Here is a 15,227-nt window from a genome sequence, read left to right on the forward strand (position 1 = left end):
CCCAACGTGCGCCAATCTCGCGCTGGCCTTTCTTTGGCAGGATGCGGGATGCACGACATATGCCGCCTCCTGCGAGGGGGAGAGGCGACCGGTTTATCATTTATCAATTGTGGGAGGACGGCGCCGGCTAAGCGACGCGAACCAGTCGGATCATGTCAAGTTTCCACCGCTTTTTTAATCCTTTCTTTTTTGGCAAGTTTCTCAGTGACTGGCTTGGCCTGAAAGGTGTTCCCATAACAGTGCACAGTGCCCACTGGCGTGACTTTGCTTGTGCAGATCGTTTCATGCAGTGGTCCCCCCTCAGCTCAGGCTCTGGGGTCCGTGTTCCGTGACTTGTCGGAACCGGCCTGAACAAAAACCTTCATCAAAGCCAAGCGGCCTAACTCGATAGAACTTAGTTGTTGGGCTACCCCCCAGACTTGCAATGGCAGCTAAAAAATGTCAAGCCGGTCGGCCTGTGCAAAAGCTTGCTTGACAGGCCCAACGAAAGAAGCAAGCATATCCAGCAGATGATGGATGTTGTTTGGGTGCAAGTTCCCCAAACAAGGACAAATAGAGCCCAAGCTAGCCCACAGGACGGCGTCGTCAGCTTTGGTCTAACTGACAAAAGGGAGGGGGGCATTGTGTGGTATGCAGCCTGTGCTTCTGTGTTTCCCTCCTTGTAAGTCATCCCCCCCTCCACCTCTAGACGCTGGTGATTTCTCCAAGGAACAAAGCCAAGAGGCTTGTTTCTCTCGCGCCCAACTTGTAATCCGTAGAGCCTGGGCCATGGATTCTCTCGATTTGGCGGCACTGTCCCTGCTCGACCCAATCACCCCGACATTTGCTTCTGGCAAATGCGCCTACTAGAGAAAAAAGGCCAAGAGGGCCCTGTCGACTCTCAGACATTTTCCCTTTAAGTGTGGGAACAAAAAAAAGACTGTTTGACCAATTGCAAAGGGACAAAGGCTGAGAAAAAGAAATTAGTCGCTCTTGTCTTGGATGTTGCCTGCATCCCCCTGGCGGCCCAACCGAGATGTCATGTACATCCTCCGCCACAAAACTTGGTGTATATAACAACAAGGCTGCCATCCCTACCAAGTCTCTTTCGACCAAGATCGGGACATATTTCCGTATAATACGCGGGCGAAAACAGCGCATATTCCCCCAGTGCATCTGCGCTCGAGCCATGGGACCCCTCAGGATAACGATACACTCGCCGCCCAGGACGCCGGACACGATGGCGACGGGCGACGCGGTTATTCACACCGACGAGTACGCAAAGGAGGTTCTGGGCCTGGATGCCGGCCTGACCGAGGACGCCATCGACGCCGACCTGGTCGCCAAGGCCGCCGCACTGGGAATCACCACCTCTACGCTGCAAAAGCGCACCGCGTCGAGCGCATTCTCCTCGTCCTTTCCGTCCGGCTCTAGCTTGGACCGGAAAATTTCCCCGGCAGCAGTTCCCAGATCGCTGCCCGCCACGCCGCCGTCCTCCGTGTTCGCGACGTCCAGCACGGATCTGGCGTGCGGTGGCGACGGCGCCGCCGCTGCCGGCTTCGCGCTCTACGACCAGTTCATCGCCGCCGCCGTGTCCGCGCCCGCGCTGGAGCAGGTGCGCCTCCGCAACGGCTCGCTGCCCGTCGTCGCCGACTCGTCCGCGCGCAGCACGATGAGCGTCGGCACCCGCAAGAGCTTCTCCAGCGTCAAGTCGGGCTTCAAGCCGCGCTCCTGGTGGCGGAGGAAGACGGACCCTGCTCTGTGAGTTTTTTTTTTTTTTTACTGCGCCGGCTGCCTGCGGCGCGTGGTCGGCCAGGCGTGCTCTGACGAGGCGCGCATGCCGCCGCGCTGCTGCGCGCAGGCCTTGCCGAGCCGGGTGCTCCGGGATGCACTGGACGGCGACGCCCAGCGCACGCTCTTCGCGGCCGTCGCGCACTTCGGCACGCCCAGGCGCGCCCGCGTGTACTGCCCGGACGCCGACTGCGGCGCCTTCATCCAGCAGCCGGGTAGCGCTGACCGCAAGCACCCGCTCGACATCACATGCCAGCGGTGCCAGGCGCGCGCGTGCCGCACGTGCAGGGGCACCGCGCACGGCGTCGGCGCGGACTGCCCAGAGGACTGGGAGCTAGAGGCGGTCAAGAAGATTGCCGGACGGAGCAGCGCGACGCGCTGGAGGCGCTGCCACGGTTGCCGCAGCCTGGTGAGTCTTTCCGCAGCGGCGGCGGCGGGCCAGCGCGGCGCGCGGATGGTGTGTCGCTGCAAGGAGGAGCTGTGCGCGCTGTGCGGCGGCGTCTGGGACGCGACGACTGGATGCCCGAACCTGTGCGGCGACGAGGAGGCCGAGCCCGAGCCCGAGCGCCGCCGGGGATCTAGGCTCCCCAGTCACGCGTCGTCATCCTCCGACAACAAACACCGCCAGGACGAGACCCCGGCCACCGCCGCGGATAAGCGACCGCAGCTACGCGACCCCGCGGTGCAAGACCTCGCCGCCCGCCAAGCCCTCGAACTACACCGCTTCTGCACCTTCTCCGCGCGCACCCGCTCCGCCCTCCAATCTCGGCACGCCTCCGACCGTCTCGCCCTCGTCCAGCGCCACATGGACTCCGAGGACGCCCTCTCGGCGCGGCACGCCTCCGCCACCGCCGCGCTCGAGGACCGGCAGATCGCCGCGGAGATGGAGCTGCGGGCCGCGCTGGAGCAGGCCGCGCGCAGCGTGAACCTGCGGCTGAAGCACATGGAGGCGTACTGCCGGCCGGCGACGAGCGACTCGCGGGTGGTCACGGAGGGCAACCTGCGGGAGCTCGGGCAGCAGTACGCGCTGCGCGACGGGATGGAGCGCCAGCACCAGGCCAAGGTCAACGTGATGCGGGAGAGGCAGGCGCGTCGCATGGCCGAGCTGCTGGACGCGCAGGAGCAGGAGGCCGAGGCGGCGGCGGCGAGGCAGCGAGGGGAGGCGAAAGAGGGGGAGGAGCGGCGAGGGGAGGGGAGGCGCAAGGCGGAGGATGAGCTGCGGGCGAGGCAGGTCCGCCTGGACGCGCGGTGGAGGCTTGAGGCGGAGGTGCTCCGGAGGGAGCGCGCGGCGGCTGACGGCGTGGAGTACGCGGAGGTGGTGACGCCGGAGTGGCCGCGGGAGCAGCTGCTGGACGGGGAGCAGGAGACGATGTGAGTGTTTCCGTTCAATTCTTCCTTCCCTTTTTGTTTTTTTCATACGGTTTTTCTTGTCTTTGCCTTTTCGCTTTTATATCCCACAAAGCCAACGGCGTCAACCTGTTTTCTGTGTTTCAAGGTTCTCACTACTATCATTCCCTGCTCATCATTTCATCATTTCATTTCATGTGTACACTTTCTTCTCTTTCTGTTTTAATCTTCTCTTCATTCTATACTATTTATACAGCAGGCTGGAGCGGCACCAGGTCCAATTTTGCTGCAGGGCAGTAGTACGAAAACGGCATTTATTTATACCATAGCAAACAAAGATCCTTTTCTTTCGGCAATTGCTAGATACGTCCTAGACATCAATCATGTTCACAGCCGACCGTGGATGGTTCAGGTCCTGTTACCACTCTGCTGGGTCGGGGGCGCGTCCCAACTTGGTACTGAACAGTGAACAGCCACAAGCCAAGGGTTCTCCGGTGTGACGAATGCAACGCTGTTCAGGGGCATTTCTGTCCTAACCTCCAACGTCACTGTCGACGTCGATCCTCTGCCCCCGAGTTGTTCGTAAACACACAGCCAGGGCTAACCCGCCCCCTGAGCACCGGCCATACTAACTGCTAGCTATCTTCCCAGCCAGTCCCGAGATCGACAAGTGGTGGCGTCTCTGCAGCGGAGGCTTCGCGATGCTGATTTGCTCCCATTTTTGCGGACATTTGCACTACGCTGAAGAAATGTCAAATCACAATGCCGCGTAGCCAAGGTGGCTGGCGGAGTGGAAATGATGACAATGAGAGAAGAGAAGACGAGAAATCGCTCCTGCGCTACGACAATTGGCTTTGGTGCATGTAGCCCTGATTTAGCACATGTATTGCTTATTGGTGAAAAGTTTGTCAACAACGAGCAGGCTAAAAGTTAGCTACCAGGGAACCCCTGACTTGTTGCTTGGTGTACATAAGTTTGGTGGAAGGGCTTTTTAGCTTTGGTTCTTAAAATTTCTCCACTTCTTTTCAGCTGTTTATGCAGCCTCGAGTTGGGGAAAACGAAGTATCTTATAGTATCGCTGATCTTCGCAAACACGTCGACTGTGTGCTGGTGGGTTGGGAAACTTCGTGAAATAAAAGAAATGGCCGGGACTGAAGTTGGAGTTGTTAATTTGGCGCATGCAAGGGAGGAGATTGGGGCGGAAGCGGGCCCGAAGAAGAGTCCTTGTGCAGTGACCCTCACCAATACCAACCTGGTGTTTTTTTTCTCTCGAGGACTCTTATTATCAACGGGTGTTGGCAAGATGGCGCAGTCGCAGGTAGCGCTGTGCAACCATGAGCCGTTCGTACCACTATCAGTAGTTACAAGGCAAAAAGAGGAAATGAAGCAGAGCCAAATGGTAATAGCACAGTGCAAAATAGATATGGATACCAGCGTTGTATTTACTGTGCGCCGTTTGCTCAGCAACTTGGGTTCGCTGCCGGCTGCCACCTGCCAGAGGTAATAGGATGCCAAACGCCAACAATCAGCACCCTCTTTTTGCCTTTACCATGCCTCAAAGGAAATCATCGCCTTTACCAGCACAGACTCATCACATTCGCCCCTCATTTCGCGCGACTAAAAGAACAAAAAACACGCCATGTTGAGACCGCCCGCCATCACCCGCCATCAATCGCATAAATGATGGCGCATTTGTCACAATGCAACAACGTCTGGGCGCAGCCACCAAGCAGCAATGTGAAGAGGCAGATAACGCAAGTAATATATGCGGGAAGCAGGAAGCTGCGTGCCGGCGAAGCAGCAAGACACTCCGACAACCCGTCCGAGACATGGCCCATGGCCCAGCCCCGGAGTTGACGTACCAGTATGGTCTACGTCAACCAGCCTCGACTTGTGATCCTGGCACCTCTGGAGTGGTTGAGTGGTAGTGCTCACTAATAGTATCCACGCTCCCGCATTGTTTGCGCTGAGACCTGAGCCGACCAACAAAAGAGATGCTGCTCACTGTCAGTGCTGATACTATCACGCTGCACGCAGCTATCCGTGCTTGCTGCCCAAACTTCGGAACCCGGGAGATCGTGTCTAATATCGGACGGGTTATAATGGCATGGTAGGAAAGGCGCTATCCATTCATATTTCCCTCCCGCTCACACCTTTTTGCCCTCTCTTGCTAACACGGCCCCTTTCAAAGTCCACAGCAAACAGAAACAGGTGGTACGAAATCAGCGACCCGGATTACGATGCCGCCACAGCGCGCCCGCACCAACGGCCTGTTAGCGTCCGAACTAACTACAGACTCGTCTCCGGCCCCATATGAAGCTTCCAATCCAAGTTCTCTTCCGCTCCTCTGCAGCTGCCACATTCGGATGGAGAGAAGAAAAATGCAATTTCTCGTTAGTGGCCGGTCGGCGTTTCACGCCCTCATTCGTGTTCCCCTAATAACACGCTACTCCAGCTTTCACTGCTGGGGCAGGCTTCAAGATTACCCACGAACCACAAAACAAGACCGACGGGAAGGGGGCCAAGGGCTCGCTCATTAGCGGTAGCCGCAAAGTCGGAAATTCAAGCAGGCGAACAGCATCCGTCAGCCTGGCCGATGACCCCGCGGCCCCTCTCCTGAGTTATTGGAGGTATACCAGGATGCAGCTTCATTATTAGGGGCCGCTTTGTGCCCAGCCCTCTCTCGTTAGGCTAGGCTCTGGTGCAGCGTCTACGTTACTTGGTACACAGACATACATGCATGCTGGATGCAAGGTGAGAGTGCTTGTTGTCGAGATCCCGGCTCTGTGGTCCGTCCTCCACCTCTAGAAAAGACGCCCCCTACCTACCAATTGGCGCCGATCCTTGCCTCCCAGCCCTTGCACGCGCCCCCCTGCTTCCTCTTTTCGGGCTCCCGCTGTCGATGTTGTGTTGCCTTGGAAAAATGCGCAAATTGGTCATGGCCCCAGCCGGTGCTGATTTAGCAGAGGTTTGATTTTACCGTCCCTTCTCTTCCTCCATCTCTCTGTTTTTTTAGTATATCTTTGGTAGCCTCTGCCTTTGGCTTTGCTTCTCAGAGGTTGCCTTCGCTGTTGGTCTTTCGTCGGAGCTTCGCCGCTGATCGACGATACGGAGATTTTTCGCCTTGTTTATCGTGTCTCGTCTACATTGTTTCCAGCCTTCACCCTGCAGGGTCCAATCTACGTTATTTGAAACACGATTCACATCGCACCACAGCCAGCCATCAGGCAGTCAACTTGGCTATTGAATTAGCACTTTGGGACGGCCGACAAGTCTCTGGGAATGCTTATCGAGTTTTTCTTTTGCTTGGGACCTCATTAATTTAGCTGCGCCCCTCACCGCACTGCCTTTGAAGAAATCCATAAAGAGTTTGCGCCCAGTCGGTCCAGTGCATCCTCAACGTCCGTGCCACAACCCACGAGATCACAAGCAATTGGACTATCGCTACACCGCTGCGGTAATTCCATAATCTGATTCCGAGTCGCGAACATGGCTAGCGCACCTTCACCCCTCTCCATCATTATCGAGTCCACGTCGTCCTCGACAGAATCATGGGACAGCGACAAGATGCATCCCTCACCGTTAGCTTCGCATCCTTTTCGGATCCCCACGCCGAGCTTTACTGATCTCGATATCCCATCCGACCTGCAATATGCTTCACGGCCCGTATCGGACATGAATGTTGCAGGCACGCGCACAAGCTATCTCGGGGGTGACTTACACGACTCCACTAACCATGGCGAAAATATCCGCCGCCCTCGCAGTCGCAATGATGTCGCCGCTCTGATTGAGTTCCTGCGCACTCACGAGCCGCCGCCCGACAATTTCATGTCGCAGCCCTACAGCGCCGAGGAGGAAGAGCGCGGCAGATGGGGCAAGATCAAGGTCATGGGCAAGAAGCGTAGCAAGTCCATGAGCAGAGCGCCAGCTCCTTTTCGACTGCCCGATTCTGCGGTTGCTGGCCTCACGACTGGCGGCCATCGCCACATCGCCATATCCATTCCTATCAACGCCTCTCACTTTAGCGACGACACCAAGTCCCAGTACCCTATCCTCAATGCTCATGTTGAACCGCCAGTCCCACCCGTGCCCGAGTCGGTTCGCACCTTCAAGAATAAAAACGGCGTCGTTACAGTCCTCAGGCCACTTTCCACGGGCCAACATTACAGCAGTTTGCCGCCCAGCCCGGCCTCGCCTCGCCGCTTCGACAGAGATTATCCCCCGCAGCTGCTCCGAAACCGTCGCATGATGCCTCCGTCCCCTCCGCCTTCGTCTCCTGCCGATTCTGAACACTGGCCTTTGGCTCAGACCGAACCAGATGCATCCTCTTACGCCCATGAACGCACAGGTTCCCACAACTCCAGTGAACTTGTTCGTTCCAACAGTTCTTCACATCAAAATGCCGAGTTTGTTCGTGCCGCTTATCCCACACGCGGTTCGAGCATGGCCGCCTCTCCGCGCATGAAGCATCATCACACATCTTCCATCGACGAAGTGATTGCGGAGGAAGAGCCCTATCCCAGAAACCCCTCACCCATGCCTCGCGATGGTGCGATGCGCCGCAATACCGAGCGACGCACGGGACACCCGCCGGTATCATTGACAACGTCACTAGCTTCGCGAAGGTCGAACTCCAGCTTGCGATGTGAGTGGCAGGCCGACAATGAGACGGTGACCGGGCAACCAAAAGTCGTACAGGTCAAGGAGAGCCCAGTCATCGATCGCGCGCCTTCGCCGCCTGCGAGCGTCCGATCCATCAAAAGCCGTCGTGAGAGGGTGCGCGAGAAGAAGCTCCGTGATATCGCGGCGGCGCGCAACTCGGAAGCAGGCAAAGTGTCATCCCCGACAGGCCCGGAAGGGGCCGAGGAGTCCGTCGCACCAGTCACAGACCAGCCTGTCCCTACCGTCAGCGCCCAACCCGGACCAAAACTGTCGACAATCATGGTAGTAGTCGACATGCACCCGGGCGACGAGGCGGCGAACAAGGAGCCCGCAACCAGGGCCACAACTGACGATGCAGAGTCCGTCATCGAGGTGCCGGCCTCCTCTGCCATCACGCTCCCCACGCCGCCCACGTCAACTGAGACCTCTCCCGCGCAGAAGCACGGGTTTGACACTCGCACGGCGCTGACCCGCCGCCGCGAGTGGCAATCCGCCCGCGAGACGGAGCGCAAGCAGCGGGACGCCGGCGCCGGCGCCAAGACATCGCAGCAGGCCCGGCCGCTCGGCGGCGTGGCCGTCACCGACCCCGAGCGCGAGATACTGCACCTCTACGAGGCGTACCGCGAGCAGCGCCTGCGCGACATGGAGAGCCGCGTGCGGCGCCTCGAGCGCAACGGCGACCTCTGGCTGCGCGCGCTCATGCCCATGCTCGAGGACGTTCGCGGCAGCAGCACCGTCCCGATCACCGCCGCTGCTCTCGACGACGAGGGCATGCGCGACTGGGCCTCGGATGACGAGACCGCCGCCGCGAGCAACAACGCAGGCAGCATCGACCGCCTCGCGCGCGCCTCCCAGCGCCGACGGCTCATCCGCCGCGCCAGCCTCTCCCGCGAGCGCATGCTCGAGGAGCTGATGCGCCGCGAGGAGCGCGACCTGCGCGCGCAGCACCAGCACCCGGACGTGAGCGGCATGAGCGCCATCGAGCCGCTGATGCGCGAGCTTGCTGCGGGTGGCGCCCCTCCGGAGACCGCCCCGAGTCAGACAACGACGGCGCCGCGGGCCAGGGGGGACGTGCCGCTGCCGCTTCGTCCGCGACCGGCGAGCCATCGTGGTGTATGGGTATGAGTGTACGTTTTTGTGTAGAGTGTGTGAAGATAACAGTGCCGTCAGTCTTTTTTGTTTTTTTTTTTGTTTATTAGCGACACATATACCTCCATTTGATACTTTACTTTCACTTTTGCACATCTGTATTTACTGCCCCCTCTTGTGGAGAGACGCAAGACCAAGATATGAGACTAATTAGAAGGGAACTTAATACAAAAACTAAAATTCCTAATTACATCCACTGCATATGAAGCCATGTGCAAGTATCGTCCACTGGTGCGGAACTGTGAACCTTTTATATGCCACGCAGACTTTTAGAATAGTTGTGTATTAGGTAGTTGGTCATTGATAAGGAATACTTGAAGCTAATGCTCTATGAGGTCCTCTTTCTCGGCCTTCCTCCTTTTTGGCCTTTCTTTTCTCTTTTCGAAAACCCCAACTTTAAGAGAAAAAAAAATTTGCTTCATCTCCACCGAATTACAGCTGCACCTCCTGGAAGGAGTCCCCATCCTGTGTCGAGCCTGGCTGCTTGACCTCCTTCTCGTCCCCCTGCTCCTCCTTGTCTTCGCTGCTCTCCTTCCGGGCGTCCGCGTCATACTCGCCCTCTGCCAGGGAGACCTTGCTGGCCTCGGCGGGGCGCAGCGCCAGCTTCTGGCCGTCCTTGTCCTCGAGGCGCATCTTCTGCTCCTCGTCGTGGTCCGGCCGACGGGCCTTGGGTTCCGCCGGCTCGTCCTCGGCGCCACTCGGCTGCTGCTGCTCCTCCGTCTTGCCGTTCGCCGCCGCGTCCTCATGGCCCTCCACCACGCTCTCGTCGTCCGCCTCCGGGGGCGGCGGCGGCGGCTGGTCCTTCTGCACCGGTGGCGGCGTGGATGTGGGCGTCGGGTCGCTCGGCGGGCCCGGCCGCATGGCGTCCAGGTAGAACTTTGTCACGCCCAGGATGCGGCCCGCCTTCTCGCACGCGTCCACCCACTCCGGCCGGACCACGGGTATGTTGTTCTCCACCGCCTTCTCCCACGCGGTGCCGCGGCCCTCCGTCGTCACAAAGTGCGTCGTGTCGATGCGCACGCTGCCATCCGCCACGATCCTTGCCCCGATCCTCGTCACCGCGCGCGCCAGCGCCTCGCGCTGCGCCGCCGGCAACAAACCCGGCGTGACGGTCACGCCGCTCAGGTCCGTCATCTTGTGGGTGCGCACCGCGACGCGCTCGCTGGTGCGCGTGCCCGCGCTCGTCCGCAGCACCAGGTGGAACGCGTACTCCGTGTCGACCGCCAGCCCGCTGATCTTGGTGCTGTGCATCGCCAGCGGCCGCGGGATCTGGCCCGCCTTCTGCCCGTTGCGGTACAGCGTCAGCGAGACCAGGTCGGCGGTCGCGAGCGCCACGGGGTCCCACTCGAGCACCACCGAGGTCTGCGTCGCGTTGCGGCAGCGCAGCACGGGCGTCGAGGGCTCGGCCGCGCCGAAGGAGGCGTAGATGCGCTCCTGCAGCGCGCGGAACTTGGCCTCCTCGGCGGACTCCTTGGTCGTGTTCTGCGAGACGTTGATGTCGACAATGCTGCCGGAGGAGATGTTGGGCGGGAGAAGGATGGAGGGGAACTCGATCTGAGGGGTAGCTTCGTTAGCGATGATCTGTTGCGTGGAAGGGGGAGTGGTGAGGATTGTGGCATGGTTCAAGCTTTCCATGCAGGGCGTAATGTAGATTGATGCTTACAAGGCGCTTATCAGGGGTCAGGAGCACCGTGACGCCGGCGTCGACCTTGCCGACGGTCAGGGACACGAGCATGGCTGCTGGGTGCCTGGCGGTGTTTGCTGCGATGGCACTGCGGCGATTCGTCGCTCAATGGGTCGTCTGCAGGTTCGATCGATGGCGATGCGTCGTAATTGGACGATTGTCTGCGTCGTTGGAAGGGAAGCGCTTGTGTGGTGTTGTGCGTGTTCAGGTGGCTGTGTGACTTGTGATATGGAGAGGTGAGGCTTGCACCTGGCAGCTGGCGGAACTGGGGTGAAGCTCAGGCCGCAACTGGCGCCAGGGGCGAAGGCGAAAGTGCACCACAACCTGCGATTTTTGGATAATTTGGATCTAAAAATAATTCTCAAAAAAGGCAAATTGCCTTTAAGAAGTCACTGGATTTTCTAAAGCCTAATAATCTAGAAAGTGCGAAACTGCTGTTCAAATATCGTCCCTGCTGAATTGCATCACGTGATCCACCGCGAGTGATCTCAGTACGGAATCAGTAGTTCAGCTTCGAAGGTTTCTGCTTCTCTTTTTTTTTTTTTTTTTTTTTTTTTTTTCTTATACATAGGAACGATCTTCTATAGTCTATCGTTGGTGCAGCCTGGCGTCGACTCGCCGTTAACTACTAAACTCGCCGGACACTATCTTAGTGCAATACCGTGTACGGAGTATACCATATGTATTGTGACTGCATCTAGGATCAATCTCGTTGCTATCTAGGATGCTCGTTTCTAACTACCCTACACCCGGTTCACATCTTCATGTACATCAACCTTACAGTTCCTGGTTATCATACGCGTTCCACTCGGACCAGTCCTTGGTCTCGCCGGGCAGCTTGATGGCCCTCCACTCGGCCTCAGTGACGGCATTCCACTCCTCGACCGGGATCCAACCAATGTAGGCGCGGTCGCCGAAGCCGCCAACCCAGTACACCTTGGTGACGACCATGCGGGCCCACTCGCTCGAGTGAATGTTGTTGCCGGGCAGCCACAGCTTGGCGTCCGGGTGCTTCTTGACGTAGCAGTCCTTGATGTGCTCCATCGTGGCGGCGTCGCCCTCGAGCGGCTCCAGGTAGCCAAAGAGGGAGAAGCGCGGCAGGTTGTCGGCCGAGTAGGGTGTCGTGTCGGGGATGCTGGCGTCCACCGGGTTGGGGGTGGGCTGCTCGCCCCTGCGGCCGAACCACGAGAGGAAGGTGGACATGGAGCGCTTGACGACGCCGATGCGCTTGGCGGGCGGGTACGGGGGCTCCCAGCGCATCGAGATGGTCAGGTTGGAGCCGGCGGCGACGTTGCGGAAGGTGGTGCCGATCTTGATTTCCAGGATGGTCGGCTCCCCCTTGGACTCGCAGTCGGCGACGTAGTCCGCCATGCCGACGGGCTGACCCTCCACGCCGTTGTTGGCCGAGGCGGCGCGGCGGGAGGCGGCCGACTTGGACTTGGTGGGGAAGACGGTGACCATGTCGGCGATTTTGCCCAGGGCCAGAATGCGACGGCCCATGACGGCCGACTCCTGGCTGGTCGGGATGCGGTGCCCGGCAGGGGCGGCGTTGTCCATGGCCTGCTGGTCCGCTGCCAGGGCAGCAGCCGCGGTGCCAAAGATGGCGAGGGTTGAGGAGAGCTTCATGGTTGTTGGTTGATGGGGGATGAAGGGGAAGGGCAAACGCTTAGTCCGCGGTTAATGTGAAACGACCGAGGCTGGCAGTCAGTGTGATGTATGTCTCAGATGACAGGATCAAGGGTGCAGCTCGCCGGCTTTAAATACTATTGTATAAGGAGAAAAAAAAAAGCCGCAAAACAATAAATGCCAAGTTGTGGCGTGACAATTTCTGCAAAGAGAGGGGGAAAAGATGTCGGCGGTTACGGGGAGGGTCGGTTCGGCTTTAATGTGACCCCAGAACTTGAGGGCAGGTGATTGACTTCTGGGTGGAGCCTGCCCAAGTTGACTGATTGATTAGATTAGATGGGCCAGTGCAAACGCCACCCTACACTGCGTAAGACAAGGCGACTCGCTGCTAATCCGCATCGTCTATTGGATATTTTTACTATCGTGACAGATAGATTGAGGGAATTAAGCAGCTATCGCCTGTTTGAAGCGTCGTCAGGTGGGATTTTTAGTCAACACGTTGTCCTTGCATATGTAAACTCCTGCAGCACATCTCATGACGCAGCGAACTTGATCGAACCTTCCACCTGGGCACAAGGGGCCTGCCAATTATTGCACTTTGATTAGGAAGAAAGAGGAGCTCCAGTAGCTGAGGCAGTAGCATTAGTACAGTGGTTTGATCATGTACATTTGTATAGGCAAGCTTTAGCTAAGTCAAATCCACAAAGCAATCATCATGTCGTCCTGCGCTCGCTCCGACAAAAATTACCTCATCGTCCACATCCTCCATAATCACGTCCTCCATAGCTGGCGAAGGTCTTGCATCGCTGAAAACCAAACTCTCCGCACCAGAAAGATCGGAGTCGTCATCAATCATTATGACATCTTCCTCCTCCTCCACGGATTGTGGCCGACCTCTACCAATATTATCTTCCGCCAGTAGCCACTCCTGTAGATGACTGTACAGCACGCGCACGGTGTTCGGCGGGAAAGCGTTGCCAATTTGACGCCGAATGCGTGTCATCGTACCCACAAACCGGTGTTGCCTTGGAAAGCCCTGTAGGGCCGCCAGCTCGCGCAGAGTAAAGTCGCGCTGCCCGCTCGGGTGGTACGCGTTCGCTCCGCCGGTCGTCACAGTACGGCCGAGCGTGTTGGCGTCCCAGGCAGGCCGGCACGGGTGGAAGGACTGCACGCGGCCAAGGTCGTGCAGGTCGTCGCCGGGACGCACCCGGGCGAGAGCGCTCGCTACCGTGTTGAATCGTCGCGTGCCGTTGCCGCCATGCACCGAGTGCGTGGGCGTCGGGAATGGCGGCAGACGCTCTCCCGGCGCTGCCGCAATCAGTATCAGCCGCTTCCGATCCTGCGGCGAGCCCCAGATGCATAGTCGAATTATGCTCCATCGCACTGAGTAGCCCAGGTCCGTAAAGTCACGAATGAGAGACCAAAAGTGCTGAACATGCTTGGCATGCGTGATGCCAAAGGTCTGCTCGAGAGTGACAAGGCGCGGCCGTGTCTTCGTAATTAATGCACGGCAAGTGTATAGCGTCTCGGTATTCGCAGCGTCGTCCGGTCCGGCATGTGTATGGGCGGGTGACCACACCTGGCAAGGCGGCGACAAATGAAGAACGTCAACGGGCTGGTGCGGCTTCTTTTCGACGTACTTTTTAGTGTCGCATTTGAATAGTCGCGCGAATGGGAAATTCTGGCTGTACGTCTCCCACACCTCTGGCTCCTTGTCGATGGCGTAGCGAATCTTGAAGCCGGCGTCCTGAGCGCCACGGGACACGCCGCCCGCGCCGGAGAAGGAGTCGAAGAGCGTGTAGGCTTGGTCGGGGCGGCGGACGATGGGCGTGTCGAGCGACCGCGGAGCATCGGGGTCTGCGTTCTACGCACCTCCGCGCTTCCGGCGGCCGCGCCACGCTTCAGAAACGTGCTCGTCAGGCACACGGTATTCGGCGTGCAGGATATCGCTGCTGCACAGGTGCTCGATGAGCTCCTCCTCGGCCTTGTTCCTGTCCCTAGCATTGATTGAGTATTGTATGGTGATGCTCCATCGGCACACGACGGGCCCGCATCTTTCGGCTGCTTTTGTTTGCTTCTCGAGGGAAAGTGAGGGGCGAGCGTATCGGCGCGCGTCGACGGCGTGCGCGGGATACTGGGCATTGGTGACGATTAGCTTGCGCCATCGAACAACGCAGTCGGGCTCCACGTCAACTAGAACGGGAGGTTCGGGCTCCTGACCCGGGTGCTTGAGCACATGGAGAACTACACAAATCTCGTTCACTCTGCTTCTGATTTTTTCGTTCAAGTGGCGGAGCTTGGTGTATGGTATGCCTCGAATGTAGATTCTCTTGTTTCGGTCGCGGATGATTGCCTTGACTTGCAAAAAGTTGATTTTGAGCTCGCCGAGAAATGTGTCGCGGACCTGGATGCAGTTTTCCCGCTTAATCGTCGTTCCACAAGGCGCCGTCACGGAATCCATCTCCGTCTCATCGGGCCGATGGTGCTGCGCGAGCCTCTCTGAATCGTCCTTGGTCAGGTCGATGACCTCGCCGGCGAAGAGCACGTTAGGCTCTGCATCCTCTTCCACGATCTCGCAGAAGTCATCGTCGTCAGCTAGGTCTGGTAGCAGCGTTGATGTAGAAGCGACGCTGGCTGATCGTCGGCGTCGGTGCCGGTGTCGGGAGCGGACGAAGACGTCGTCGTCGTTATCGAACTCAAGCCAGGAGAAGTCCATGCTCAAATTTTGAAGAGGAATCGCAGGGCAATGAACGCAAAGAAGAAAAGGGGGAGGAGAGCGAATTCGAGGTGCTAGAGCACAGGGGGATTTCCAACAACATGAAGCAAGCGCAATTGCAGACCATACGTCGACGAAGAAAAAGCAACAACAACAACCACCTTGGAGATATTAATCCCGAGAGTTTTGAGTAGGTGTAATTAGGGAAGAAAAAAGGAAAAAGAGGAATCTCTTGAGAACATAGTAAATCAGGAAGTGGATGGTGTGTGCTGG

General features: G+C 58.2%; 6 protein-coding genes across 6 annotated transcripts; 3 read left to right on the forward strand and 3 right to left on the reverse strand.

Moving 5' to 3' along the window:
* Positions 1-1,219: 1,219 nt before the first annotated feature.
* Positions 1,220-1,744, forward strand: ISF_07783 (IBR finger domain protein; the record flags this gene model as incomplete). Its single annotated transcript, XM_018851386.1, has 1 exon — positions 1,220-1,744. One exon carries the CDS (start codon positions 1,220-1,222, stop codon positions 1,742-1,744), a length of 525 nt encoding a protein of 174 aa, XP_018701402.1.
* A 72-nt stretch (positions 1,745-1,816) lies between these two features.
* ISF_07784 (IBR finger domain protein) lies at positions 1,817-3,145 on the forward strand (the record flags this gene model as incomplete). Its single annotated transcript, XM_018851387.1, has 1 exon — positions 1,817-3,145. One exon carries the CDS (start codon positions 1,817-1,819, stop codon positions 3,143-3,145), a length of 1,329 nt encoding a protein of 442 aa, XP_018701403.1.
* A 3,461-nt stretch (positions 3,146-6,606) lies between these two features.
* ISF_07785 (hypothetical protein) lies at positions 6,607-8,904 on the forward strand (the record flags this gene model as incomplete). Its single annotated transcript, XM_018851388.1, has 1 exon — positions 6,607-8,904. The coding sequence occupies one exon, from the start codon at positions 6,607-6,609 to the stop codon at positions 8,902-8,904; it is 2,298 nt and encodes a 765-aa protein (XP_018701404.1).
* A 456-nt stretch (positions 8,905-9,360) lies between these two features.
* Positions 9,361-10,663, reverse strand: ISF_07786 (brct domain containing protein; the record flags this gene model as incomplete). Its single annotated transcript, XM_018851389.1, has 2 exons — positions 9,361-10,509; positions 10,592-10,663. 2 exons carry the CDS (start codon positions 10,661-10,663, stop codon positions 9,361-9,363), a joined length of 1,221 nt encoding a protein of 406 aa, XP_018701405.1.
* Positions 10,664-11,389: 726 nt separating this feature from the next.
* ISF_07787 (FMN-binding split barrel-related protein) lies at positions 11,390-12,238 on the reverse strand (the record flags this gene model as incomplete). The annotated part of the gene is made up of 1 exon (XM_018851390.1): positions 11,390-12,238. One exon carries the CDS (start codon positions 12,236-12,238, stop codon positions 11,390-11,392), a length of 849 nt encoding a protein of 282 aa, XP_018701406.1.
* A 688-nt stretch (positions 12,239-12,926) lies between these two features.
* Positions 12,927-14,954, reverse strand: ISF_07788 (C-5 cytosine methyltransferase DmtA; the record flags this gene model as incomplete). The annotated part of the gene is made up of 2 exons (XM_018851391.1): positions 12,927-14,102; positions 14,148-14,954. The coding sequence occupies 2 exons, from the start codon at positions 14,952-14,954 to the stop codon at positions 12,927-12,929; spliced, it is 1,983 nt and encodes a 660-aa protein (XP_018701407.1).
* Positions 14,955-15,227: the final 273 nt, after the last annotated feature.

Source organism: Cordyceps fumosorosea (assembly GCF_001636725.1).
Source record: "Cordyceps fumosorosea ARSEF 2679 chromosome Unknown scaffold_24, whole genome shotgun sequence".
NCBI classification, from domain to species: Eukaryota; Fungi; Ascomycota; class Sordariomycetes; order Hypocreales; family Cordycipitaceae; genus Cordyceps; species Cordyceps fumosorosea.